This window comes from Malus domestica, chromosome 04 (genome assembly GCF_042453785.1).
Source record: "Malus domestica chromosome 04, GDT2T_hap1".
NCBI lineage: Eukaryota > Viridiplantae > Streptophyta > Magnoliopsida > Rosales > Rosaceae > Malus > Malus domestica.
In genome coordinates this window covers 1,940,669-1,966,259 of record NC_091664.1, presented here as the reverse complement: position 1 = coordinate 1,966,259, position 25,591 = coordinate 1,940,669, and the positions used below count along the sequence as shown (strand labels likewise).

The 25,591-nt window shown below is 38.0% G+C and overlaps 2 protein-coding genes across 2 annotated transcripts; both read left to right on the top strand.

The window, feature by feature from the left end:
- Positions 1 to 422: 422 nt before the first annotated feature.
- On the top strand, positions 423 to 5,080 carry LOC103443404 (selenium-binding protein 2). The gene is made up of 7 exons (XM_008382238.4): positions 423 to 712; positions 1,649 to 1,844; positions 2,684 to 2,911; positions 3,218 to 3,449; positions 3,567 to 3,674; positions 3,786 to 4,058; positions 4,674 to 5,080. The coding sequence occupies exons 1-7, from the start codon at positions 556 to 558 to the stop codon at positions 4,953 to 4,955; spliced, it is 1,476 nt and encodes a 491-aa protein (XP_008380460.1). The 5' UTR covers positions 423 to 555; the 3' UTR covers positions 4,956 to 5,080.
- Positions 5,081 to 21,927: 16,847 nt separating this feature from the next.
- LOC103443405 (thaumatin-like protein 1b) lies at positions 21,928 to 23,211 on the top strand. The gene is made up of 2 exons (XM_008382239.4): positions 21,928 to 22,085; positions 22,359 to 23,211. Exons 1-2 carry the CDS (start codon positions 22,034 to 22,036, stop codon positions 23,042 to 23,044), a joined length of 738 nt encoding a protein of 245 aa, XP_008380461.1. The 5' UTR covers positions 21,928 to 22,033; the 3' UTR covers positions 23,045 to 23,211.
- The last annotated feature ends 2,380 nt before the right edge of the window (positions 23,212 to 25,591 follow it).

Here is a 25,591-nt window from a genome sequence, read left to right as displayed (position 1 = left end):
TCTTATGACACGTGGTGTGGTTGTTACCGTACTAATCGAAACTGGGCAGTGAAATACGGAAAAGGGATCCTCGTCGGATCTCTTTCTCCTAATTCACCAAATTAAAGGATTCGTATCATTGAAATTTGATCAAACAGCTACAAATAAAAACTTATTTTAAAAGTTATAATAACTTAAATCGTTAGATTAATTTTCAACTATACGAATCCTCTAATTTAGTAAATTAGAATGAATGAATTAGAAGAAAATCCATTTCCGTGAAATACCATGCGCATCAAGACAAAAATGTGGACCACATACAGATAAAACCGGTTTATAGAACTCTGCCACGTCATCAAAGAGATGTATACCATGCGCATCAAGACAAAAATGTAGACCACATACAGATAAAACCGGCTTATTGAACTCTGCCACGTCATCAGAAGAGTTGTATATGTATTTTGCCCATCCCAATGGCTTTGTTCACTCCGTGATTATTCTGTTCATCTTCTTCATCTGATCAGAGCCAGAGAGAGAGACAGAGAAAGCGCGCGTTTTAGAGAGAGAGAGAGAGAGATGGCAACGGACGTGGCGGTGCTGCAACACGGAACGGTAGGGAAGAGCCTGGGCAATGGAGGAGCGTGCTGCAAAAGTGGGCCCGGGTACGCCACCCCGCTCGACGCCATGGCTGGTCCGAGAGAGGCTCTCATCTATGTAACTGCCGTTTACTCAGGTACCCGATTGCACTTTTTCCCTCATCACAAATATTCAAGCCTTCATTTCTTCTCCGTTGAATCATGGGTAGAAACTTACTCCCCCACCCTCGTTGTACATACATCTTGCATAAAATAAAATTAACAAACAAATTATCTTCTGTGATTTGGGTTTTTAATTTTTAATTTGTTCTCTGTTTTTTTTTTTTCTGAATTTATAGTAAAATCTTAAATTGGTTAGGTTACAAGTAAAAGATTTGAACTTTGAAGGGATTTATGAACTTTATCTCCTTAATTTTGTTGAATCCCACATCGACATAGTAAAAGAAAAGTAATAAGTTTAAATATTCTAATTTCATTTTAACTAATATTGATGTTTTTTGTGATAAAACCTTTCACCTAATGAATTAGACAAATGGTAATTATCAAGTTGACGATAATATCGATGTTGTTAGAGGTGAGTCTTTGATCCGTCTCTTTAATAATTCTATAAAGGCAATGATTGTGGGTCCTTGGATCCCTTGGCCCCACATGCCTTGGCTCCACGTGGCGATGATGGTGGGTCCTTTGGTCCCTTGGCTCGGCGTGCCTTGTTCCACGTGATTGTCAATGTATGGAACTCATTAATTGGATTTCATGGGAGAGGGCGTGTTTGATTATAGTAAAAGCAAATTTAATAGTTTAAATATTCTAACTTCACTCTAATTAACACTGTGGCTTTTATGATAAAATCTTACCCCTAATGGATTGGGCAAGTGGTAATTATTAAGTTGGGATAGTATCGGTGTTTGTTGGAAGTGGGTTTTTGGCCCGTTTCTCTGATAATTCTACAAATTTTATTGTTTCTTTAAATTATTGCTTATAAAGAATTATATACATGGACTGTTTTTCTGCTTGCATTTGGCAATGAAGATGTAAAATTGATGTTAATTCTTCGAAATGCTATTGCAAATTAGGAACGGGAATAGAGAAGCCGGATTACCTTGCCACGGTTGATGTCGATCCAAGTTCGCCTACTTATTCCAAAGTAATCCACAGGCTGCCCGTGCCGCATTTAGGTGATGAACTGCATCACACTGGCTGGAACTCGTGCAGCTCTTGCCATGGAGATCCATCTGCAGAACGGCGTTTCCTTGTACTACCTGCATTAATGTAAGATACTAAATTTCATGTTGCATGGACTGTTATACTGTTTGGTCTTAATTGAAAAAGTAGTTCTTATGAAGTTAAGCAAGTGAAATTTCTTGTTAGGCAGCCAGTCTGAAATGGTTAAGGATAAACGAAAAGAAATTTGAGAAGAATCCGCACAGATCAAAATTTTCAAGCTGGAACCTCCTCGATCTGAAAATGTTTATTAAAAGCACAATTGATGTATGTTGATGTGGTGCAACCTTGGTGAAAGGAAAGATCGCAAATAGTTTGGAGTATCACTTATTTTTCATGATGTTGCGATTCACTATGCTTAATTTCATCTAAAACTGAGGCTTTACATGTAATCGAGCAGTTGAAGCTGTTCTACTGAACATTTTGTCTTCTGCTACCTGTGATTTCTTTACCATTTCTCATAGTACAGGAGATACGAATTTCATTAGCTGATTAAGTATTTGGAGCATTTTTAAGATTGTTTGTCTAGGAATGACATCCTTGGTTGAAGTTTTGAAATTTCCCTCGAAACAAACATAAGCATTTCGATCATCATGTTTGGCCTGACCGGAGTGTCAAAATCAACTATCCGAAAGTTTAAAAAATCAGCATCTTCTTACACAGAGACCAATGTTGTGAATTGATGGAACATATAGTAATATAAGTGACATCAATTAATGTTTATATATACTTGCTACTCCCTATTATTTGACAAGTTCTGCATGCTTTAAATATCACTTAAGCATTACCGGCTCTTTTCTGTAAGATTCTGAGTGAGGTCTTTCAAGCTTGTATATATGTGTAGGCCAAAGTATTGCACTTCTTATTAATCCTATTTTATCTTTCAGATCTGGTCGTATATATGTGATAGACACAAAAACAAACCCGAAGGCTCCCTCTTTGCATAAAGTTGTTGACCCTGCAGATATTGTTCAGAAGACTGGATTGGCATATCCACACACATCCCATTGCCTTGCTTCGGGCGATCTACTGGTTTCTTGCCTAGGAGATAAAGATGGCAATGCTGTAGGAAATGGATTTCTTCTCCTTGACTCTGAGTTTAATGTGAAGGGCAGGTATGACCTTCCGCTGGAAACCTCAATTCATTTATTGTAGATTTTGAAGAAACTGTCATATAACACCATGTGGAATTGACTGATTCCCACACACATCAATATCGTAAAATTTGAGTTTATATGTTGACAATATAAACATGGAACATGAGATTGATCATACCTAACATTTATGTGCATCCTTATTAAACATTTGAAAGAGATCGAACCCCACTTCTCTGGGCTTGGTTGCATGGTAGCCTTGGTAGGTTGAAGACATCTGCCACTTCCACAGTTTTGATTACATATAGATATCCTAACATCTGACAGGTGGGAGAAACCAGGGCACAGTCCACTTTTTGGCTATGATTTCTGGTACCAGCCGCGACACAAGACAATGATAAGCACATCATGGGGTGCCCCTGCTGCTTTCACTAAAGGTTTCAACCCTCAGCATGTCTCGGATGGACTGTATGGGAGGCATCTTCATGTATACAGCTGGCCAGAAGGTGAATTGAAACAAACATTGGATCTTGGAAATACAGGACTCTTACCCTTGGAGGCGAGTTGTATAAACTTAATCAACATTCAGCAGTACTCGTTTTCACAGTTTATTTTCCTATATAAAGACATCAGGCGACTCTGGATCTGTTTTATAACTGAATCTCACTGTTTGCAGATAAGGTTCCTGCATGATCCTTCTAAGGACACTGGATTTGTTGGGTGTGCCTTGACAAGTAACATGGTGCGATTCTTCAAGACAGATGATGGTTCGTGGAGCCATGAGGTAATTCGATTCATTCTTACTGTCTTTTGAATCCTTATTTTCTTTTATGTTTTGGAAAAAATTAAAGTACTAGGTCCGGAGTACCCAATAAATCCTAATACATTTTTCCAGGTTGCAATATCAGTGAAACCATTGAAGGTGCAGAACTGGATTCTTCCGGAGATGCCTGGGCTTATAACTGATTTTCTGATCTCACTTGATGATCGTTTTCTATACTTTGTGAACTGGCTTCATGGAGATGTGAGACAGTATAACATTGAGGACCCCAAAAATCCTAAGCTGACGGGCCAAATATGGGTTGGGGGGCTAATCCAAAAGGGATGCCCAGTTGTTGCTGAGGCTGAAGATGGTACAACAAAGCAGTTTGACGTCCCAGAGATCCAGGTCTGTGCGATCTTCTTCTGATAACTTTCGGTATCAATTAGTATTCCTTACTATCACTTTTAAGTCTTTTTTTTCTGTGGATTAAGAGTTGGTTTGCCTGCTGTATCTTAGCAGTCCTGTACCAAAATTTTGCTCACCATTTTACATGCTATTGTCTAATAAAAGGCATCAGAATATTCTTCTCAAAAAAAAAAAAAAGGCATCAGAATATTGTTGATATAGTCACTCTCCTGTCCAATGTAGAGTGTAATTGCTAAGAAAATAAGATGTACTCAAGATCCTAGGTTAATGTCTTTCCGCACCAACTCTCTCGGTTTTCAGTTTTGAACCGAGTAAGGGGTGAATAGCGGGTGTGAATTATAGTGCATAGCCTTGACATGAAATGTTATCATCTCTTTGCAGCATTTCCCATGCATCACATGTTCTATCTTCTTCTCATGTACAAGTCTCATTCACCACATGATTGTAGTATAAAAAGATAGATACATCTAGCTTTTATGAGGCATAAGTACATTCATAGTTGCCATGCTTGATAGTAGTTCTCAAAGATATTTCATGCCGGAAATTTCGTTTTACTGTTTAACATTGATTGATGAGTTCATGTCTTCCATTCAGGGGAAAAAGTTGAGAGGTGGACCTCAGATGATCCAGTTAAGTTTGGATGGGAAGCGGCTTTATGTCACCAACTCCCTTTTCAGTACATGGGATCGCCAATTTTACCCCGACCTTCTGGAGAAAGGATCTCACATGCTACAGCTTGATGTTGACACTGAGAAGGGTGGTCTTGCATTAAACCCGAACTTTTTCGTCGACTTTGGAGCTGAACCGGATGGTCCTTCCCTAGCCCATGAAATGAGATATCCTGGTGGTGACTGCACTTCAGATATTTGGGTTTAATCATTAAAGTTTCTCTTTGCAATTGCTGTCTAATTTTATCCATCTGGTACTGAAAATAATGTAGTATGAACTTATCTTTTAAAATAAATAAAATAAAACCATCCGGTGTGTGAATTATGACATCATATGTATGGCATGACCGCGATATCCATCTCTTTTTACAAGCACAGTATTGCTAGCCTCTTCGCACGCTCTCATGCACGAGCTAGTTGGCTGTCTCTCGTTTTCATCAGCTGTGTATGTTCTTTTATTACTGTCAAAATTGAACCTTCTTTTGGTACAACAATCAACATCCATTTTTGGAGTGAGATTATACTAATTGTTTCATGATAAGGAGATCTTATTGTAGAGGCGAAATTTGGTGCCCTCTTCTTTATCCTATGGAGTTGCTTTCAACATTGTAATCTGTCGAGATTAAGAGTCAACAAGGAAACGAAATCAAATGGGAAACTAACCTTAAGGTTCTATTTATTGTGCATAAGATTCAAATAGGTAATTAACAAAATTTTTGCATCTTTGTGGCTCTGCGACTGTTGTTGATTCTGAAGTCTTCCACTATTTTCCTAAATCTTATTTAATGTGCCTTAAATGGTTAAATTTACTTTGGTGTGGAGATGGTGGTGGATTGAATTGAAAAGTTTTATAATTTAACTAGCCTATAAAAAAACCACATACTAAATTAGAAAAACCTCATTTTATTTTCGTCTTAGGATTAAGTTTGCATTGAGACGGCTCTGCAATTTAGATTATGTACTTGCCGCATGTGGCGCGCTGTGTGGCCCGAGCACAGTGTTAAGTGAGCAAGGGTGTATCTCCATCGGCACCCGGATGCAGTGTTAAATGAGCAAGGGGGCCATAGAAACTTCTTTTCGAACGACTCCACTCAAAGTTGTTTGGGAGCATATGCTCCTATCAACTTTACACAGGACACACAAAAGAAGTACTTTAATCCTATTAGACGAGGGAGGGTGAAGAAGCTAGGACAGAATGGTAGAGTTCAAGAGAGTAGAATGCGTTTAGGAACGTGGAATATAGGAACCTTAACGGGAAAATCTATGGAAGTAGTGGAAGTTATGGTGAGGAGAAGGATAAATATTATGTGCCTAGAAGAAACTAAGTGGGTTGGTCTTAAGGCAAAGGATCTAGAAAACTCAGGGTTTAAACTTTGGTATTCGGGCACAAATAGAACGAGAAACGGTGTTGGCATCATCGTGGACAAGACCCTGACACAAGATGTTGTAGATGTCAAGAGGGTAGGAGATAGAATCATGGCAATCAAGATTGTAATAGGACAAGAACTCATCAATGTGATTAGTGCGTACGCACCTCAAGTAGGGTTGGATACGAGTTCGAAAGAGAAATTTTGGGAAGACCTTGGAGACATGGTGCAAGGAATTGCCCAGATGGAGAAGTTATTTATATGAAGAGATTTAAATGGACACGTGGGCAGGGAGACAGGCAACTATGGCGGTTTTCATGGTGGCCATGGTTTTGGGGAGAGAAACGAGGATGGGGAAGCTATCTTGGATTTTGCAATGGCATACGATCTCTTTTTAGCCAACACCTTCTTTAAGAAGAGAGAAGAACATGTGATCACCTACAAGAGTGGGTCGTCAAAAACACAAATAGATTTTCTTCTAATGAGGAAAGGGGATCGTAAAACTTGTAAGGATTGCAAAGTTATACCGGGAGAGAGCTTGGCTAATCAACATCGCTTGTTGGTGATGGATGTACATATCAAAAGAGTGAGAAAAAAGAACAAGACTTGGAAGTGCCAAAGGACTAGATGGTGGAATCTAAAAGGAGAAAAACAAGCCATTTTCAAAGAGAAAGTAATCACCCAGTGTGTGTGGGATAGAGAGGGGGACGCTAGCCAGAGGTAGGATTCCATGGCTAGTTGTATCCGAAAAGTAGCAAAAGAGGTATTAGGAGAGTCCAAGGGCTTTGCTCCACACCAAAAGGAATCTTGGTGGTGGAATGAGGAGGTACAAACAAAGGTGAAGGCTAAGACGGAATGTTGTAAAGCCCTATACAAGGATAGGACCGATGAAAATGGTGAAAGGTATAGAAAAGCAAAGCAAGAGGCGAAGAAAGTTGTGAGAGAAGCTAAGTTAGTGGCTTATGACGATATGTATAAGCGATTAGACACCAAAGAAGGAGAGTTGGATATCTATAAACTAGCTAGATTAAGGGAAAAGAAGACAAGAGACCTAAACCAAGTGCGGTGCATCAAGGATAAGGATGGAAAGGTTCTTGCTACAGAGAACGCAGTCAAAGACAGATGGAGGGGTTATTTTCATAATCTTTTCAATGAAGGACATGAAAAGAGTACTTCTTTAGGGGAGTTGAGTAACTCAGAAGAGTGTAGAAACTTCTCATTTTATCGTCGAATCAGGAAGGAAAAGGTGATTGTTTCTTTGAAGAAGATGAAGCATAGAAAAGCAGTGGGCCCAGACGATATACCGATCGAAGTGTGGAAAGGCTTGGGAGAGACAGGTATAACATGGCTCACTGACCTTTTTAATAGGATTTTGAAAACGAAGAAGATGCCAAATGAGTGGCGAAAGAGCACTTTGGTGCCTATTTACAAGAATAAGGGTGACGTACAAAATTGCATGAACTATAGGGGTATTAAGCTAATGAGTCATACAATGAAGCTCTGGGAGAGAGTCATTGAACATAGATTGAGGCAAGAGACACGGGTTTCGGACAACCAATTTGGGTTCATGCCAGGGCGCTCAACCATGGAGGCAATATATCTCTTACGAAGATTGATGGAAAGATATAGAGATGGAAAAAAGGATTTACACATGGTTTTTATAGATTTGGAAAAAGCGTATGATAGGGTCCCAAGAGACATTCTTTGGAGGATTTTAGAGGAGAAAGAAGTACGAGTAGCATATATCCAAGCTCTAAAGGATATGTATGAAGGAGTAAAGACTGCCGTAAGAACTCATGAAGGACAAACCGAAAGCTTCCCCATAACTGTAGGATTACATCAAGGCTCATCCTTAAGTCCTTACCTTTTTGCGTTGGTAATGGATGAGTTAACAAGACATATTCAAGATGATATTCCTTGGTGTATGCTTTTTGCAGACGATATAGTGTTGATAGATGAAACTCAAGAAGGGGTAAATGCGAAGCTTAACCTTTGGAGAGAAGTGTTGGAATCTAAAGGTCTTCGCCTAAGCCGATCAAAGACAGAATATATGGAGTGCAAGTTCAGTGCAAATGGAGGCCAAAATGAGTTAGGGGTGATGATCGGTGATCAGGAAATACCAAAGAGCGACCGTTTTCGCTACCTAGGATCTATCTTGCAAAAGAACGGAGAATTAGATGGAGATCTCAACCATAGAATACAAGCTGGATGGATGAAGTGGAATAGTGCATCCGGCGTGTTGTGTGACCGCCGTATGTCACTGAAGCTCAAGGGAAAATTTTATAGGACCGCGATAAGGCCGGCGATGCTGTATGGCACAGAATGTTGGGCGGTGAAGCATCAACACGTACACAAAATGGGTGTAGCGGAAATGAGGATGTTGCGTTGGATGTGTGGGCACATGAGAAAGGATAAGATTAGGAATGAGGATATCCGAGGTAAAGTAGGAGTAGCCGAAATTGGAGGAAAGATGCGAGAAAATCGGTTACAGTGGTTTGGACATGTGCAAAGAAGGCCTACTGACGCTCCGGTTAGAAGATGCGACTACGGGACAGAGGTTCAGGGCCGAAGGGGTAGAGGAAGACCTAGGAAAACTTTGGAAGAGACTCTAAGAAAAGACTTAGAGTACTTGGATCTAACAGAGGACATGACACAGGACCGAGCACAATGGCGTTCTAAGATTCATATAGTTGGATGATTGCATACGACAACCCAAAACATTCCCTACAAGTTCCCTACATGAATTGCATAATAAAGATACAAGCAATAATCATTAAGTTTTATGAAAAACATAAGCATATACACAAATTAGTTTTTATACGAACGGATAAGTAAATTGAATTCACAACTTATGAATCGCAGCATATACACAAATCAATTTTTATACGAACGAATAAGTAAATTGAATTCACAACTTATGAATCACAACTGGATGTGATTTTTTGACTTTCCACAGCTTTGATCTTGAATTGAAGCTTCTCGAGTTCTTCATTTCAGACTTCTTCTGCTGGATTGATTGCGCATACTGTATTTCCTTATCTGTTCTCCTAGCCTTACTCTTGAGTACTCATCTTTATCATCTTATGCTTCCTCTTCGTCTACCACATCTGCCTGTGGAAGACGAGTACTCGAGAGCAATACCATGTAAGCAATCAGGAAGGGGTTCCAAGCAGTCGGTTCCAGATCAGAAGATTGATACCAAGTGCTGGCTGATTGCTTTCCTTCTCCTTGTCCTACAGGTTAGAACAAAGACAAGGAAAAGGACACGGAGAATGCATGATATGAGATACTCTTGCTTTCTACCTTCATGATATGAAATACTTTTGCTTTTGAAGATGTGTTTGCAGAGGTATCCCATGGGATAAAGAACACTGAGTGAGTCGAGAGGGTTTGTTGGAAAGCCATTTCTCGGAGATGACGGAATGTTATGTATGTCTGCCTTGTCATGGAGCGTGAAGGTCGACATTTGTAGGAAATAATAACCGGTACTGTTCTTTCACTCCTGTCGGCAATCGTTGGATGATTAAACAGTAAACTTCACGTGTTTTCTACTTTAACAGAAATCGTCGACAGATTGCCCGTGATTTCCTCAAAGCTTTCTCTGCATGTGATAAGTGCTGACGAGGCTGAGAGAGACAGGCGGTTGGAATCGGCTATTCGACAAACTTTCCGTGATTTTCGCAAAGCTGACGAGGCTGAGAAAGACAGATGGTTTGGAATCGGCGCTTCGACAAACTTTCCGTGATTTTCGCAAAGCTGACGAGGCTGAGAAAGACAGGCGCATCTTCGCTATCTGAGATCGATGCTTCGACAACTTTTCTGTGATTTTCGCAAAGCTGAGTTTGCGTGCGACGGGTGCTGACGAGTGCTGACAAAGCTGACACTTCTTCGATTTCTGATATCAGCCCGTGATTCCGGAGTAGGCCTAGCTTTGGAGAAAGCAGACGCTTCTTCGATCTTTGAACTCGCCTCTTCGATCTCTAAAATCCTATCGCGTGCTGTTTTTTATAGAGGTACGCAGGATGTTCAAAGCACATATGAATTTCTGCCTGTGAAAACTCCCTTCTTGCACTTCGACGATCTTGACTTGTCTGACCTCTTCTTTCTTTAACACCTCTGAAAATGTCTGGCCCCTCCGACCGTCGTATTGACTTGAATATCGAAGAAGATATTGACCTCTCTTCTCCAGGTAACATTTGGCAACCATCCTTCATATCCTCCAACGGTCCTCTTACAGTTGGGGACACTGTGATGAGAAATGATGCAACAGCTGCAGTGGTTGCTAGAAATCTTCTCATTCCACGAGACAGTAGGATGCTATCTAAGCGGTCTGATGAGCAGGCTATTCATGATTCTTTAGCTTTCAGCGTCTAGTGTGCAGGCTCAGTATCAAACATGGGCCAACGCCTTCTTGCTCGATCTCGTCAAGTTGAGTCGTTGATGGCTGAAGTGGCTAGCCTTCGGCAAGAGGTCAAAACGCTTAGGCATGAAAATAAAGAGTTGCACATGCTCGCAACTAGTTACTCAACGAGCATGAAGATGAAGTTGGACCAGCTGCAGGAGGCTGAAGTTCGGGCCCGGAGTGATCATCAAAGGTTTATGGCTTTACTCCCGAGGCAACTTCTGTCTTCATCATCTGGTGCTTCACCAAGTGCTCCGGACAATCAAGCTCTGACACTTCGTCTTTCTGATGTTCCTTCAACTGCTGTTACACCTCCTGACCAATGAAAACTCCTTCTTGTTTGTGTAATTTTCTGCTTAATGTTCCTTTTTTTTTCATGAAAATGAATGTAAGAATACCTTGCAGATCTGTCAATGTTTCAAAAATAAACCCACACCCAAAAATAATTAAATAAACAACAAAAATTAAATAAATAAATAAAAAAAAATGACAATCAAGGCAAAATAGAAATGCAGAAAATGGAAGGTTTTTAGAAACGCAAAACTGATTGTGAAGCGATTCAAAAATCTTCCTTATTTGAATACATGGGTTGCCTTCCAAGAAGCGCTGACTTTAACGTCCTTCAACCGGACGAAACTTCCTTCTAAACTTAAATAGGGCCCATAGCACGGAATTGATCCTTAAATGGAAGGTGATACTTGATTCTTTCCTTGTAGTGGCCTTGTTACTCTCCTCTTCTTCGAGCAGCAGCTGTTCACCCATGTTTTGGCTTAGTTTGGACGTCTTGGGTTCACCTCCAACCTCCATAGCACTTCCCAAAGTGATAGCATCATGGATTTCAAAATCTCCCTTCAAATTTTCAACAGTTGAGTTGGAGAGTTCACTTTGCTCTTGAATTTGTGCCGTGAACTCCATAATTTGCCCAAATTGCTTTTCCAATTCGCCCGTCTTCTTGGCTTGATTTTGCACCTCTTTGTTTCGGATTTCTACATCCTGGTTCAAAGAGGTGAGTAACTTATTAAACATATCATTATCCAAAGATGTACCCGAATGGAATTGGGCAGATTGTTCATATGACCAGTGATAGAACTCCTCTTCTTGCTGCCAATATCCATCTTGTTGGAATTGTTGCGGTTCTCCACACATGTAATCTAAATAATCTCTCCAATCCGAATTGTAAGCGTTGGAAAACATGTTGTCCCTTGATTGGCTATGGCCTTGATAACCCCAAGCATCTTCATTCGTAGCGAATTGAGAACATTGATGAGTTGGATATCCTTGCCCATAGGACACACCATCTGTAGGGACACTTTGCATTGTGGTCCCTTCGGCATATTGTGACAATTGAGAAGTAAGTTTCGCCAATTGAGCTTGAATGGTAGCAAAATCCATGTCTTACTTCTCTAGTACTTGAAATCAAGGAAACAAAACTAAATCAAATATCATAAGTAAAAATAAAAGACACAAATAGAAACAAAGTCAGTAACTAAAAAAAAAAAAAAACATGAAAAAGAAACAACGGGGGATTAGCAAATCTTGCAAAAGAACGGAGAATTCGATAGAGATCTCAACCATAGAATACAAGCTGGATGGATGAAGTGGGAGAGTGCATCCGACGTGTTGTGTGACCATCATAGGCCACTGAAGGCGGTGAAACATCAACACGTACACAAAATGGGTGTAGCGGAGATGAGGATGCTTCATTGGATGTGTGGGCACACGAGAAAAGATAAGATTAGGAATATGGATATCCGAGGTAAAGTAAGAGTAGCCGAAATTGAAAGAAAGATGAGAGAAAATCGGTTACGGTGGTTTGGACATGCGTAAAGAAGGCCTACTGACGCGCCGGTTCGAAGATGTGACTATGGGATAGAGGTTCAAGGCCGAAGGGGTAGAGGAAGACCTAGGAAAACTTTGGAAGACCCTAAGAAAAGACTTAGAGTACTTGGATCTAACGGAGGACATGACACAAAACCGAGCGCAATGACGTTCTAGGATTCATATAGCCGACCCCACTTAGTGGGAAAAAGGCTTTGTTGTTGTTGTTGTTGTTGTGGTACTGAAAATAATGTAGTATGAACTTATCTTTTAAAATAAATAAAATAAAACCATCCGGTGTGTGAATTATGACATCATATGTATGGCATGACCGCGATATCCATCTCTTTTTACAAGCACAGTATTGCTAGCCTCTTCGCACGCTCTCATGCACGAGCTAGTTAGCTGTCTCTCGTTTTCATCAGCTGTGTATGTTCTTTTATTACTGTCAAAATTGAACCTTCTTTTGGTACAACAATCAACATCCATTTTTGGAGTGAGATTATACTAATTGTTTCATGATAAGGAGATCTTATTGTAGAGGCGAAATTTGGTGCCCTCTTCTTTATCCTATGGAGTTGCTTTCAACATTGTAATCTATCGAGATTAAGAGTCAACAAGGAAACGAAATCAAATGGGAAACTAACCTTAAGGTTCTATTTATTGTGCATAAGATTCAAATAGGTAATTAACAAAATTTTTGCATCTTTGTGGCTCTGCGACTGTTGTTGATTATGAAGTCTTCCACTATTTTCCTAAATCTTATTTAATGTGCCTTAAATGGTTAAATTTACTTTGGTGTGGAGATGGTGGTGGATTGAATTGAAAAGTTTTATAATTTAACTAGCCTATAAAAAAACCACATACTAAATTAGAAAAACCTCATTTTATTTTCGTCTTAGGATTAAGTTTGCATTGAGACGGCTCTGCAATTTAGATTATGTACTTACCGCATGCATGTAGTTTTTCTTCAAACATAAGAAAAAAATGTTATGTTTGCTATGCAATTACCTCTTTCCTCCTTGGAAAATCAACATGCAGAGACATTTATTGGGAACCCGATGGGCACGGGGGTAGTTGTCTGCAATTTTCAGTCTCAATCAAAATTAGAGACGGATAAATGAAGAACCTGAAGAGAAATAGAGACAATGAAGATTGTAATCAACAACTGCGGGGCACAATCGTGCCTGATACCATGAAAAGAATGAAAAAACCGAACTGATGAGAGTGTTTGGATACAGAGAAAACTACGAAGTCAGTGAGACGTTAACGTAATCAAAATAATTCCACTGCTGACTTGCTTATGTGGCCCACTAAACTGAGGACACCTGTGTTCTAAGAATTCTCTTAAACACAACCATACACTTTTTAAAAAAAAAAAATTTTTTTGTAGAGACGGATTAGGTGAGATTAGCTCTTCGTCAACAGTTGCGTACGAGGCACCAATCCTCTTCCAAAAGAGAAAGGACCGTTGCACCCAGAAACCCCCCACCCGTCCCCCTCTACAAGATTTTATTAATAATATGAAGAAAAAAAAAAAATAAAACTAACACGGGGAAAGGGCCGGGGGGGGGGGTCTAGGCGAATACCCGCTAAAAACAATTAACGAAAATAATATGGACTAATTTAAGACTACTTAGCTTCGGTCACCTGAAATTGATTTCCCATAATTCACACAACCATACACCTTGAAACACACAACCAAACACCTCGTTTCTTCTTCCCTGCAACTTTTTCACTCTTTTTCCTTCATCTTCCTTCGCCCATTCCAATCACCACCATGGCTGCCATTCATCATAATTGCAAATTTAAATAAAAAATGATTTCTTTTCAAGATGAACAAAATAAGACCCATATGGAGATGGGAGTCGCCATCTTTGTTGTCTTTTGCACCTTCGACAACCGTCCTCACCCACCACCAACAGCCACCGTCGTTCATCAGCTTTAGAACCGATGATTAATTGTATCTTATGAAATCGTTGAGTAATCGAATTCATGGCACCTGTAAGAATTGGTTTTGGTTGGTGCACTGGTTTTGTCGAATTTGCAGAGAAAGGGCGATAGTTTGGTTGGGTTTGCAGAGGAATAACGATGACGGAGGAGAGAGGTTGGGATTGACGGAGCGGCTGCCACAGGGAAGGGAGGAAGAAGATAGGTGTTTGGTTATCAGGATAGCAAGAATTTGGATGTGAGTTTTAAAGACAGGTGGTGGACAAGGGGTGGATTTTTTTGCTAAATTGCTGTACCAACCGAATTGCCAACCGGTACAATACCGATTTTATGCCAAAATTTTTGTTCCAATCGGTAATGGTACGGTATTATACCGTACCAAAATTTCATGGTACGGTATTGGTAATGGATACCATTACCACGGTATTACCGTACCATACCGAAAATGTAATACAATTTATAATTTATAAATTATATAATAGATAATTATATAACACATATTTATAATATTCCAATAATTTGAAAATAAAACCCTACTTATATTAGCATTGTTGTGTGTGACTTTGATCTCTTGAAATTGTGGAAAGAAATCAAACACAAAAGAGTTCCTAATTCTTTCACAAATAGCCATAATATCTTTGTAACCCCCACTTCTACTATTGCTGGTGAAAATGCATTTAGCCTAGGGAGGAGGGTTGTGGACCCTTTTAGGGTATCTTTGACTCTTAAAATAATGGAGGCACTAGTGCGTACTAGTGGTTGGCTTAAGGGCAAATGAAGTAAACTTCTACAAGGAACCAACAGATGATATGCTTCGATTTTACAAAGAAATGGAAGAAGAGAAAACAAGAAAGATATGCTTTAATTTTTTTAGTAAATTTGTTATTAAATGGTCTTCAACTTTAATTCTTCTTGCTACTAATTAATATGTTTTTTTAGTTTGTAATGTAGGCTTGACACAAATTCAATCTTCTACAAGTTCAATGCCTTCTCCAAAAGCTTCGACATCCCAAACTTGAATAAATGATCAATGAATTCTCCTTTTTGAAGTTTACTTCCAATTTTCATTTGGTTTGAAACTTTAATTTCTATTTGGATTGTTAACTTCTATTTGGATTGTAAGCTTAATTTTCATGATGAATCTTGATGCATCATTTGAATTATTATGTATGTGAATTGTGAATGATGAATAATAGATGAATTTAATCTATAATGTATGAGATAAAGATACAAAAAAAAAGTTTTGCCCTTGAATTGGGTTAAAAAAACAAAAACAGATTTTGTCCTAAAACAAAATGGCAAAGGCAATTACCATTGCCATACCATGCCAACCGAACTTTTGGCAATACCGAACTTCATTATACCAAAAGTTTGGTACGATAATGGTAATAGATTTTACCAAACCGAAAGTTTGGTACGGTAATTGGTACAAGAATTTTGGTACGGTAACCATACCGAACTCACCCTTAGACAATTATTGGGCCATCTAATAAGTCAGTCTGGTACTGACAAGACAGTACCCAAGTTTTATCCCCTTTGTTATATAGAAAAGTTAATGTTTTGTCTAACAGACTAACTAATTAAACGAAATCATAATAACTACAAAAATGCTACTTTTATCACGTAGTTCTATCATCATTTATACTATTTTGTTAATAGAAATGAGACCTACATGTGTTGGCGGGCCTTATCTCTATTAGAGAGATGAGACATATATACGTTGGTGGATTCCTATCTCTATTAAAAAAATGATATAAATAATTGTACAACTAGCGGTAAGTATAGCATTACTCAACTACCACACTCATCTAAATAGCAATTGGCGCCTGGTGCTAGGCGGCGTAAAGTGACAAATTCTCGTCAACCGGAAAATGACCCTCTCCGATTCTATTTGTATTTATTTCTTTGAACTAGCAAAAGCCCAGTTACGAGCAACATCCATATTTGGATTCAGGGCATTTCCACGGATCCAAATTATTAACCCTGGTTCGTTGACATCCTAAATTAGGGGTGGTACGGATTGGTATGATTCAGTTTGACATAAGAAAAAAAAAAGCCGATTCAATTAGTTCTCAAAGGTTCAGTTTGGTTCTGTACCTCCAATACCGTCATTAAAACTACACCAAACCTAACCATAGTTAATTAGCTTGACTCGGTTTAGTTTGGTCGGTCTAAATCTATTCAACACAAATAAAAAAGTTCAAGATTTCAAGAGTTTTAACCTCTAAACATTCATATATCTCACGCATTCTAATTCAATTGAATGGTTTAAGTTTTTCAGAACATAAAAAGTTCATCAAGTGGGATATAAATTAGTTTCAATTAAATAAAGAGTAAATTGTAGCTATGGTCCCTTAACTTTAACTCAATTGGAGCAATGGTCCTTCAACTACAAATCCATTACCATTGGTCCTTCAACTCATCAAAACGTGCAGCTATGGTCCCTCAACTAAAAATTCATTACCTTTGGTCTCTCAACTTTAATTCAACTGGAGAAATGGTCTCTTAACTTCAACCTAATTGTAGCAATGGTCCTTCCAACATAACTCATTTTGACAAAAAAATTTACGTAGTTGACGAAAAGGACCATAATTACACACTTTGATGAGTTGAGGGACCTTAATTATATAAATGGTTATTACATATTTTGACAAAATTTTGAAGAAATTGATGAAAAAGACTATAGCTACACATTTTGATAAGTTGAGAGACCAATAGTAATGGATTTTTAGTTGAGGGACCATTGCTCCCATTTGATTAAAGTTCATGGACCATTGCTACAATTTACTCTTAAATAAAAGGGTGATTTTGTATAAAATCAATAAAAAGTTACAATATTGACAATATATCAACAATATTTATGTTATTGGTACGATACTTAAATACATTTAAAAAAAGTTCATCATGTATTATGATACTTAAATGCATTTAAAAAAAATAAAAATTACAAAATTTGCCACTGCAACTGTTACGACCTTCAACTAACACTAAGGGTGGTATTGGTACGATTATTGTACCAAAACCCATGTACCAATTACCATACCAAACTTTTGGTATGACAAAACCTATTACCTTTACTGTGCCAAACTTTTGGTATACCGAATTTTGGCATGCCAAATAGTTATGTTGGCATGCCAAATAGTTATGTTGGCATGGTATGGTAATGGTAATTACGACTTTGTTTTGGGTCACTCTTTTCGCCCAAAATTTTGGAAATTTTTCCAACCCAATTCAAGGCGCAAACGTATTTTTTGTGATAACTCATCCCTAATTTTATGTTTTTATAAATTTTAAATGAGTGAATTAACGAAAATGCCCTTAGAGGCGAGATCGTTGACTCCAGTTGACCATCATTTCGTGAAGCGTATGGGCTATTATTTATCATATTCTTGAAGTACTCAACGATACGGACGCGTAGGCGCAAGCGGAAGCGAATATAGAGTTACGGTTAAAATTTTACAGAACTACAAATTCGAAAAAGTACCCTTGTAAAGATTACTATTTATTATCTTATATATTTCTCATAATTATTATATTATTATTTTGAAATTGTTTTGTTATCATATTATTATTATTTTATTATTAGTTGAGAGAAAAGAGTGGGAGTATTGGCCAACCGGAAAGAGAATGAGAGGAAAAAGATGCCTGCTGCCCAATTGGAAGAGAATGGCGGGAGAGAGGGAGAGCAACCATAGAAGGGGGAAAACATCATGTTGTTATAGAAGAAATAAAATTGCATAAAAGAAATAAGGACTTCGCTCAAAAGCGAAACAAAATGGGGGACACTATCAGGTATGCCTGACAGAGAGAATCGCTTGCAACGCAACTACAAGCCCAGATGCACAAATGAAAAGAATAGACAAGCTTTTAGCTCGAGAAGGCATCTTTTGATCGTTGAACTTTCACGCTCATATAGCGAGAAACTATTCCAATCGGGAAAAAGGAAGAAAAATGAGTGACCAATCAGAAATAAGGAAAGGATGGAAGGGAGAGAAGAGATGAGACCACCCAACTCGGACCCTCACCTGACCCGGGTTTTGACCAAGTTTCTATTGACTTTTCCGTTGCTTTTTTTGTCGGATTTCCGGCATGTTGAAGCCATCCAACACCATCACCTAACTCATCGATCTTCCCTCTTCAATTCCCACCCAAACTCGACAGCTTATAGCCCTAGTTTCATGAGGAACCGAGTGAGTGGCGCCGAGGGTCTCACGGCAGCGATCAACCATTTCTGAAACAAACTCCGTCGACCACCACCATGGGTTGAATTCTCTTGAACCTAGGAACAGTCTCAAGGCTTGGTTGGAGCAGCGGAGCACCGAAGAAGCCGAATCGACAACCACCATTTTCTAGGGTTTCCGGCGGGTTCGTGGAGATTTGAAGCTTTTTCCGGCCAAATTGGACTTGGCCACAGGTATAAAACTTGATCTACTCATTGAGATTTTCATTCTAGTAAAATTTTAGAATTTTTAGAATTAGTTGAATTTTCCGGCGAGTCGGGGTGGCCGACCGCCATGTACGGCAGAGCATGGCTAGTGGGCTGACGCTGCCTTTTTGAGTCAAATTTTATGTCAATTTGATAACCGTTTGTTATAGTTTGATAGTTTGAACCTAGTATGGAATACTACGTCACTTGACCATTTATGATTCGACGATTTGACCGTTGGATCATCACCAAACTTTAATACGTTATAGTACATAATATTTGAAGATATTAGAAACTTACGGATCGGGAATCCTACGTATGGATCTTCCCGAATTGGATTTGTAAGTTCGTAAAATAAAACGTCAACTGCCACTTTATTTTAGCGATTGGCGAAGATCCAACCATTAGATCGTTCCGAAACTTTAGGATGTTGTTTTGGAAGCTTATTGAAACTCTTGGGAAGTTACGGATTGGAAATTCAGGGTGCGGATCTTCCTGATCGAGTTACCTAGGGTTGTGGACCCTACCTTCTACCTTTGACCGATGGTTCACTTTTGGTCAATGGGTTAGCAATCATTCTAGAATTCTGTTTGGATGCATTTTATGTAAGTTACGTGTTCTATAGATAATAATTCTGAGACATGATTTGATCATTGTTCTAGGCGCCGATTGTTCGAGACATCTCGATATTCGTGCTAGGGAGTTGTAACGCAGACTTCAGGTGAGTGGGTCTTTTCCTTTTTATAGTATATATATGATTGATAGTTTCCAATTATGCATTTGAAAAAGAATTTCTTACCTATGCCTGGATTAGACTAAAGTTTATAAAAATTAGCGAAATGACGGAATTTATGAAACGTGTTACATCCTACGAGATGCATAGGTATGCTTATAATCTTTGATGCCATAATTATATCTACGGCTATGAATGTTATTATGTTGATTAGAATTATTGCATCATTATGGCATGCTTATATTCATGTAGTCTGCTCATCATTGCTGCCCCTCGGTGTTAGTGCTCGCCTCGGGCCAGAGCAAGTGCTTCACATGTATGTTCACCTCCCGCATTGCACACTCACCTTGGATCCAAGTAGGTGTCAGTCATGTCTTACAGGTCGCATTAGGCGACTCCGACTCGTAGGTGACCGCGCATAGCGCCAGTCTTCACGTGATCGTAGCACTAGAGCGTATATTATGATTACACCAAACTCTGTCGTACATGTTGCATTAGGCGACTTCGACTCATGTGCTAGCATAGATTGATGAGCAATAGGTTCAATCGTACAAGTCCCATTAGGCGACTTTGACTAGTGTGGTAGCATAGGTTATTGAACACTTGATTTTACTTATATTACTGTTTAAATTTATATTTATTTCAAACCCTAATAGATTAGTGAATCTGAATTTTTGTTTAATTGATATAAGATTATAGGGTAATACATTATATGGTTATTGATTATAAATTATTTATATGAATACTATGATGATTATTGATTTTTTTTTTTTGAAGTACATAAAAGAGGATATATATATATATATATATATATATATATATATAGGAACTTGAATACACACATGGTCTAGCAAGAAAAAAAACAGCTGAACATGGTGAAGACATTTACATCATATTTATATTAACATAATAAACCCCAACTCAACCAACTAAAACCCTAAATAAAATGCAGCTTTGCAAATGACAAAAAATTGATTACCGTAACCACTATAAACCCTAATCAACTTACTCAATTACTTAAAAGACCCTAATGACCAGTTGTTGTTTAGAATAAAAATTGAATTCTTGATTATTCATATGATTGTTGGAATTGATTAATTAAATTCTTGGTTTGATTATATATTACTTTATAGTCTACTCTAGGATTAAGAGTCTAAGATATATTTTTTTTCTTTCATTATACAATTACGTAATGGAACGATGCTATAAAAAACAGTGTTTAAATCCTTCTCCAAATATTCTGGATAGTCCTCCTCTTCCTTCAAATATTCCGGGTAGTCCTCCTCCACCTTCAAATATTTCGAGCAGTCCTCCTCCGAGTAGTCATCCTTTGGGTATTTTGGGTAGTCCTCTTCCTTTGTATTGATTAATTATAGAAGACATTACTATATAAAAAGATTTGTTTATTGTCATTTTTCTTTAATCTTGCACTCTTTTAAGTTCGCCCCTTCCTCCGAGAATTCCTGGCTTCGCCATTGAGTAGCTGTGAAATTTGTAATCCAGAAATGAAGAATAATAAGTAATAATATTGTGGAATATTCCACTGCTGTGTGAGTCTTCAAATCATAATTCCTTAGCCTAACCCCCTCATGCACGATAACTTGCAGCCTTTAGGCCCGTCCATCACGGCAGTGTTGTTGACCATATAAAGTTTGGCATTTTATGGGAATTCAATTATGAAGCCATACCAGCTGTGTTTTGACAATGAAAGTTCTCTGGTGACGTAGAATGGTAGCAATGATATCAGCAAATACCGACATCGGTTGTTTTACAGTTTCAATAACCGAGAATCACATCGTTACTGTAAATTATTTAGCTTGTTGTTTTCTTTGTTTTTAGAAGGCGTATTACCTTTATTCACGTAATCGAAAATTCCCAAATATCACCTTCAAGCTCAACCTACAACCATTGAAACTCCATTCCTGCGTTTATATTCAAACCCACCAACAGAGCATATCATGATCAACACTAATACTATTTACTTCAAAATCTAAATTTCAAACATATGGAACCCAATGATTTAACAGGTATTGAATTGGATCGAAAATGAACCTAATGTAAGTTGTAGTTAATTTAACATAAATTTAACTGATGCTTAACAGATCTGAAATTTTCAATAGACTAGTTACTTGTTTGGAATATTTAAAAAGGTTGGGACTACTTTGAAATGACACTAAAAGATTGAGGAGTTCTAGGTACTTAATCCTTATATTTTTTTATAAGAAATAAGCTTTATCCTGACGCTTCCTGAAACTCAAGTTCATTCTCATTTTACCCTGTAAACTCAAATTGTCCCACTTAACTCCTGTTTGGCATTTTTGCGGAGAAATGTCTTGGGTTGAATGAGGAAATAGCTTGCTAGGGGTCAGTCCAGGGACCAAATACGCCTAATAAAGCCATAATTAAGACAAGTCGTCTCATCACTTATTAGTGGTAACGTGGATCCTCATGTAGCAGACATGCAAAAATAAAAAAGTCTAAAGTTAGGTATGCGCTTATGCCTATAAAACCAAAGGCCCATCGGTTCCCAACTTCATCATTTCATCACCAAATTAATTTGGCAGCAAATTGAAGAAGTGATTGCTTAATCATGATGAACAACCAAGTAATCCTCAGTCTCACCTTAGCCATCTTCTTCGCAGGTAAACAAATTGACTTGTTCTGTTCTTTTTGTTTACGGTTATTTGTATGTGATCTGGTACGTGTCATGATTCATGAAAAATGTTATATCGATCGTTAAACTGTTAGACATGAAATTTTAAACTGATGATTTTTGTTTTGTTTGAACGTTATTAATTTGTGTTCAAATTGATCCATAGTTGGTAACATCATCATAGACACATATATAGAGATATAGAGATATTTTTTTGTTAACATAATGGTTATATGATTATTCGTTTACAATTGGCATGTAGGTGCACATGCAGCTACGATCACCTTCACCAACAGTTGCCCCTATACCGTATGGCCAGGGTCCCTAACCTCCGATCAACAACCACAACTATCCTCCACAGGGTTCGAGTTAGCATCCGGCGCTAGCAGTTCCTTGACCACTCCAGTCCCATGGAAAGGCCGCTTCTGGGGCCGAACCGGATGCTCCACTGACGCCTCAGGAAAGTTCAGTTGTGCCACAGCAGAGTGTAGCTCTGGCCAAGTCACATGCAACGGTAACGGAGCAGTTCCACCAGCAAGCCTAGTCGAAATAAATATTGTCGCAAACGGAGGCCAAGATTTCTACGACGTAAGTCTTGTTGATGGCTTCAACTTGCCCGTGTCTGTTGCCCCACAAGGCGGCACGGGCGACTGCCAGACCTCTTCTTGCCCCGCCAACGTCAACGCTGTTTGCCCAGCTGAGCTGCAAGTGAAGGGGTCCGATGGGAGCGTAATTGCATGCAAGAGTGCGTGTACACAATTTAATCAACCACAATACTGCTGCACTCCTCCTAATGACACACCAGCTACATGTCCACCCACAGACTACTCTAAGATCTTTGAGGACCAGTGCCCTCAGGCTTATAGCTACGCTTATGATGATGTCAACAGCACCTTTACATGCAGCGGTGGACCAAACTACGTTATTACATTCTGTCCATCACCCTAAAAATAGAACTAGAAAGGATATTATGTAATATCCCTTTATATCATACTAAAGGAGAAATAAACTTTATGAATTTTGACGCTTAGTATTGTCATGAATTTGTAATAATTTCAATGAAATAAATAAAGAATAATACTCTTGCATTCCCCTCTTCGGGGATGAGCTATTCATGACTACTTGCAAATACGTATTTTTACCATAGAAAATTTATAATTAGAACCGTTCAATTTCTTAATCTTTCTTTAAATATTATCTTGACAAAAAATCATTTGAATAAAAAATTATTTTATTTTTTAAATGTATCAAATAAATTAACCATGCATCAAATAAGTCAACAGCCTCTTTACATATTAGCCTAAAAATATAGGTACTTGAAAGGACAAAATTCCCTTTATACAATAGGACAAATAAACCCTATTAATTTTAACACATAGGTATTGTCATGAATATGAAATATTTCTATGAAATAAGATGTTGTCCAAGGACTACGTAGCTAATGCGCTGTTTCTAGCTAGCATTAGTGCAAGAACCGACGTGTTTAAATTTTTAACCCAAAAAATTTAGGGTTTAACCTAGAAATATGTTTTCTGCTCTAACTCTTATGGGTTAAATTTTTAGTCCGAGATTATTAAAAAATGAATTTAGGATTCTTAAAGTAACTTTAAATATATATATATATATATATATATTTGTAGACTATCCTAATTTAATTTTATGAACATTTTAACCTAAAAATATTTAGATTCCGACAAATATTGAAAAATTACTAAACTGACACCATGAAACTCATCAGACACTATGAAAGAATATGAAAAAACAATTGTTTTTAATTATTTTAGCCGTTGGGTCTAAATTTGGAGAGTTAAATCTTTTTTTTTTTTTTTACAATTAGATTTGATCATATTAGATCTTAACGGTTAGATTTAATGAATTTATAAATAAAAAACTAAAAAAAAATACATATATTTGGTGGGTCAACCCTACTAACCCAAAGGGAATCCTGGCCTAAATTTGCCCCAGAAATGAGTTATGGGTTACAACTCATATTTACCCTATGGGTTGGAGCAAATTGGGGTAGGTTTAGAACCTAAAATTTGAATTTTACTCTAAGGGTTGGAGTAGATCTAAAAGGGGTAAAATCTACATCTCAACGGAAAATGGTACATTTGCCAATTTTTCAGTAGTTTAGGACTACTTGGAAAATGAATGAAGTTTGATTCCAAAATTTTATTTTATTTTATTTAAAAAATGGACTAACTGGTGGTTTCACCACGACAATCCTCTCTTCCAAGGGCCGAGAAGACTTTCAGTCTTCTCCTGACCACCATCATATGATTCACCAATACTAGGAATTATTACTATAGTTTAAAATTGAGGGGAGTTTGGCATTGTTCATAAGCACTGTCAAATTGGCTACGTTTCCATTTATTTCCATTTAATTACAAAACTACCACTCTTCTGAAAACAATTAAAAGGAGTTGGGTTTATGCAATTTTGGCCTGGAATTGGGTTGTGCCGTGTAGGCCAGGCCAGTTTATAAAGAGGGCGATTTCTAAGGTGCAAACGGAGCTTTGCGGACAGTGTGTGCAGATGGGATGTAGACCATAGGATTAAATTTGAACGGTTGAAAATGAATTCATCAGAAAGGGTTTAGTGTGAAACTGGGTTAAAAAAGACTCGTGAGTTAATGAAAACGGTATCTGTGAAAATTCAAAAAATAGGAAATTGAACTCTCCCCCCTATCTACACGACAACAATTGAAACCATAAGCAACAGTTGAGACTCTATATAGAATTATAGTCACCCTTTTAAGTTTATGATAATTATAATTAAAAGTTGATATGAAAGTATTTGTATACTCTTAAAATGAGTTTTCTTATCACAACCAAAAAAAAAATCCTACAAAAACACTCAAACGTTGATAGTTTTCATTCTTAGGATTGAAAATACGAGTAAGAACGCAAAATCCAACTGTCCATATATGTGTGTTTTAGATTCCCAGAGTTTCTCAGCAACCAAACAGAGTATAACAAGGACCCTAAAGTCATATTAGTTGATATCTCTTCTCTCAATTTGTGTTATGTGGATTTTTTATTTGATAGTTTTCCTGCTTTTACTTGTTTGTTCACATTTCAGTCCCTAATGCACTGCGTCAAGGGATGATAAGCCTTTCTCAAGCTTCTACAAATGCAGCAATTCTACTTTTCTGGTGCAAATGAGAAGAGAAAAAAAAAAGCACACATGCATAAAGATTTGTATGCACTAGAGAGAGAGAGAGAGAGAGAGAGAGTTACAAAGACGGTGGTGGGCTGGGCACTAGCTTCGGTTGAGATGACGATGGTTGCGGAGTTGATAGTGTCAACGATGCTATCCATGATTGCTTGTGTGATCCTATAAAGCTCGTTGATTTGCTTTGCTTTTGGAGCTAAATTCCTCTTCTTTTTTTTCTCAAATAAACAACTTTGGCAAGGATTGACTATATGGGTTTCGAATTCCCTGCTATGTGACCGGAGAACGACAGTTTTCTGGCTAGATTCGACCAACATGGCA

Bases quoted from the DNA above. Each gene is read 5' to 3' on its own strand.
- LOC103443404 (XM_008382238.4), top strand. From the start codon at position 556: ATGGCAACGGACGTGGCGGTGCTGCAACACGGAACGGTAGGGAAGAGC. The intron at 2,912-3,217 runs GTATGACCTTCC...AACATCTGACAG, and splicing joins GAGTTTAATGTGAAGGGCAG to GTGGGAGAAACCAGGGCACA. The intron at 4,059-4,673 runs GTCTGTGCGATC...TCTTCCATTCAG, and splicing joins TTGACGTCCCAGAGATCCAG to GGGAAAAAGTTGAGAGGTGG.
- LOC103443405 (XM_008382239.4), top strand. From the start codon at position 22,034: ATGATGAACAACCAAGTAATCCTCAGTCTCACCTTAGCCATCTTCTTC. The intron at 22,086-22,358 runs GTAAACAAATTG...ATTGGCATGTAG, and splicing joins CTTAGCCATCTTCTTCGCAG to GTGCACATGCAGCTACGATC.